Consider the following 2,802-nt stretch of genomic DNA (forward strand, 5'->3'; position numbering starts at 1 on the left):
TGGCCCGTATCACCCCGTACACGTAGTATCCGTACCTGACTCCCTCTACCTGTTTGTTAGTGTCACCGCCGTATTCGTAGGTCCGTGCGTCAAAGCAGGCATCATCGTGGCGTGACCGTCTCCTGTGTCATGCCGATACTCGTCGCAATATTACTGAGTAGAAGTGGTAGTGATGGTATCAATATTAGTACTCGTAGTAACACTCGTAGTAAACGTAATAATAATGATGATGATGATGATGATGATAGTAGTAGTAGTAGTAGCAGTAGTCGTAACAATAGTACTAACAGTAGAATCAATAGTAAACTCGTCAACACGAAAGCAATCAATGCCTACGACGAGTGCACGTAGCCCTTGGCCGTATCGACGTCGTATTCGATCGTCACTATGGCAAGGTCCTTGATCCCTTCCCTTATTCTATTTTTACATAAGCATCATTTCGATCCTTCCAACCCTGTAAGCTAAACTTGCCACCCCGACATTGCCCGCGCCTCGGGTTTCGAGTCCATCGCCTCGGTGCCCCGTGCATGTACGGACGGATTACCAGTCCATGGCCTAGTCATCAATCCCGCCCCATTCGTCCTCATCCTCCCCGTCCTCCCCGTCCTCCTCGTCCTCCCCGTCCTCCCCGTCCTCCTCGTCGTCGCTTGCATCGCCGCTACTTACGTCAATGTCGTGACCGCTGCTGACCGCCCCTTCGCGCGGTTCTAGAGACACGGGTAGTCCCGTCGACCGGAGGACCGGCATACCTGTCACGTCCCGCACGATGCTGCCGTCATCATTCTGCACGTACGGCGACTCCTCCTCCTCCGGCTGCTTCTGCTGCCCATGCCCATGCCCATCGCCGGATCTACCATCCCTCACGAATCCTGCGACGAAGAAGCCCATGACCCCCCGTCCGTCACCCTTGTAGGAGCGTATGCACCCCTCCGACACGTCTCGATCGCCGCCGCACTCCTCTGGGAGACCGCGCACCGGCCAGTCCCTCATGCCGGCGACCTGGGCTGGCCGGGTGAGGATGCGCCATCCGCGAGCCCGTGCGGCCTCCGATGTCAGCGCCGCCATCACCACGTGCTCGTTCTCCTCCGCGTGCACCGAGCACGTCGAGTACGTCACCTTCCTGGCCCCGGGGAAGAGGAAGGCGTGCAGCAGCAGCGTGAGCTGGAAGCCCGACAGTGCCCTGAGACGCGCCTTGAGATCCTTGTCCGACTGCACCACCGTCTCGTTGCCGTCGTCGTCCACCATGACCTTCTTCTCCGCCTCCTCCTCCTTCCCGCCGGCCTGGTCGCGCTCTCTCTTGCGTGGGTTCCTGGCCGAGCCTCTTCCGCCCTTGCCGTCGTCGTCACCATCGGCCGTAGCATTCGCCGTGCCGGGCAGGTGGAGCTCCGGCATCGAGTCCCGGCCCACGATGCCGCTCCCCGAGCAGCTCGGGTCCAGGAGCAGCGCACCCACGCCCTCGTACCTGCCGTCGCGGGGGTCCACCTGGAGGAAGTCCTGCCCGGGACCTATGCGCGTCGTCTCCCTCGATCCGGCGATCCTGACCATCCTGTCCAGCGTCTTGGCCCTGCGCGCATCCTTCTCGAAGGCGTAGATTGTCTGCGCGGGGCTCTCAAACTCGGGCTGGTGCTGGCGCAGGATGGCGGCCAGGTGCGTCGTCTTGTTCCCGGGTGCAGCGCAGGCGTCTATCACGTCGCCGTCTTCGGGCTGCGGGTCGAGAAGGTATGCGGGGAAGCATGATGCCTTGTCCTGCAGGATGATCTTGCCGGACGTGTAGGCCTCCGTCCTGCTCAGGTCCGTCCCCTGCGTGACGGCCAGCAGGCCAGGGACGTGGGGGTCTATGTAGACAGCCTTCCCTGTCGCCTTTGTCGACGCCGTCACCTGATCCAGGTCGGCGGCCCGGTCGTAGCGGGAAAAGGTCGTTTCCAGCTGCTCCTCCACGCTGCTCTTGAGCGCATTGACGCGCACCCAGCGCGGGTAGCCGGCCCCGTCGCCCACGGCTGCCTTCTCGACCTGCTCTCGCAGGGCTTCCGTCGTCGGCAGCTTGCGACGTATACGCGCCAGGGTCAGCTCCGAGCTGAGCCTGCCCTTGTGTCTCTCTATGCTCTGCCTGAGTCCGTGGCTCTGGGGGAGTGCAACGCCGCCCTTGGCTAGCAGCAGGTCATGCGCTAGCAGTATCGAGAGCGCCGGCGTGAGCTGGTTTTTGTTTTCCTGTCGCATCAGTCAACCTGCCTATGGTATGGAACCGTTCACAATCTCCCGTATGGCTTTGATCTTGGCCGACTCACCTTGCGCTCGAGTTTGAGAATCCCAGCCCGGTCCACCACCTCCTTGAGAACAGAACTCCATTTGCATGTCTCCAGCACTAGAGCGTATAGCTGCCCGGGAGGAGATTTGAGGTCCTTCTTCCCAAACACGCGGGCTTTGAGACTGCCGCCTTCTGACGGCGATGCCTGCAGCAGCTCTGCTGCCTCGTGGTACAGAGACATCCGCACGACAACAGCGACAACAACGACAACGACACCTTAAAAAAAAGAAAAAGAAAATAAAAAGGTGAGATGGAGGGAAGTAAATCGGAAGTAAATCGCCGACGTAGATCCCCAACTCCCATGCGCACTTGATTGTCAAGATGTGTGGACGGCGGCACCTCTCTACAGCATACACAAATGAAGAACGGGTGAGGGAGTTGAGGTCGTGGCCAATGCCGCATGTGATGGGCTGCTTAGAAGGGGGAAAAAAAGGTGAAGGGAAAAAAAAAAAAAAAAAAAAAGAACGGTAGGCGTGGACCCCGAATTGGGGGGGGGG

The 2,802-nt window shown here is 59.6% G+C and overlaps 1 protein-coding gene across 1 annotated transcript; it reads right to left on the minus strand.

The window, feature by feature from the left end:
* Positions 1 to 555: 555 nt before the first annotated feature.
* GMORB2_6471 (25S rRNA (cytosine2278-C5)-methyltransferase) lies at positions 556 to 2,486 on the minus strand (the record flags this gene model as incomplete). The annotated part of the gene is made up of 3 exons (XM_035468441.1): positions 556 to 707; positions 750 to 2,193; positions 2,286 to 2,486. The coding sequence occupies 3 exons, from the start codon at positions 2,484 to 2,486 to the stop codon at positions 556 to 558; spliced, it is 1,797 nt and encodes a 598-aa protein (XP_035317880.1).
* Positions 2,487 to 2,802: the final 316 nt, after the last annotated feature.

This window comes from Geosmithia morbida, assembly GCF_012550715.1.
Source record: "Geosmithia morbida isolate 1262 chromosome Unknown scaffold_50, whole genome shotgun sequence".
Taxonomy (NCBI): domain Eukaryota; kingdom Fungi; phylum Ascomycota; class Sordariomycetes; order Hypocreales; family Bionectriaceae; genus Geosmithia; species Geosmithia morbida.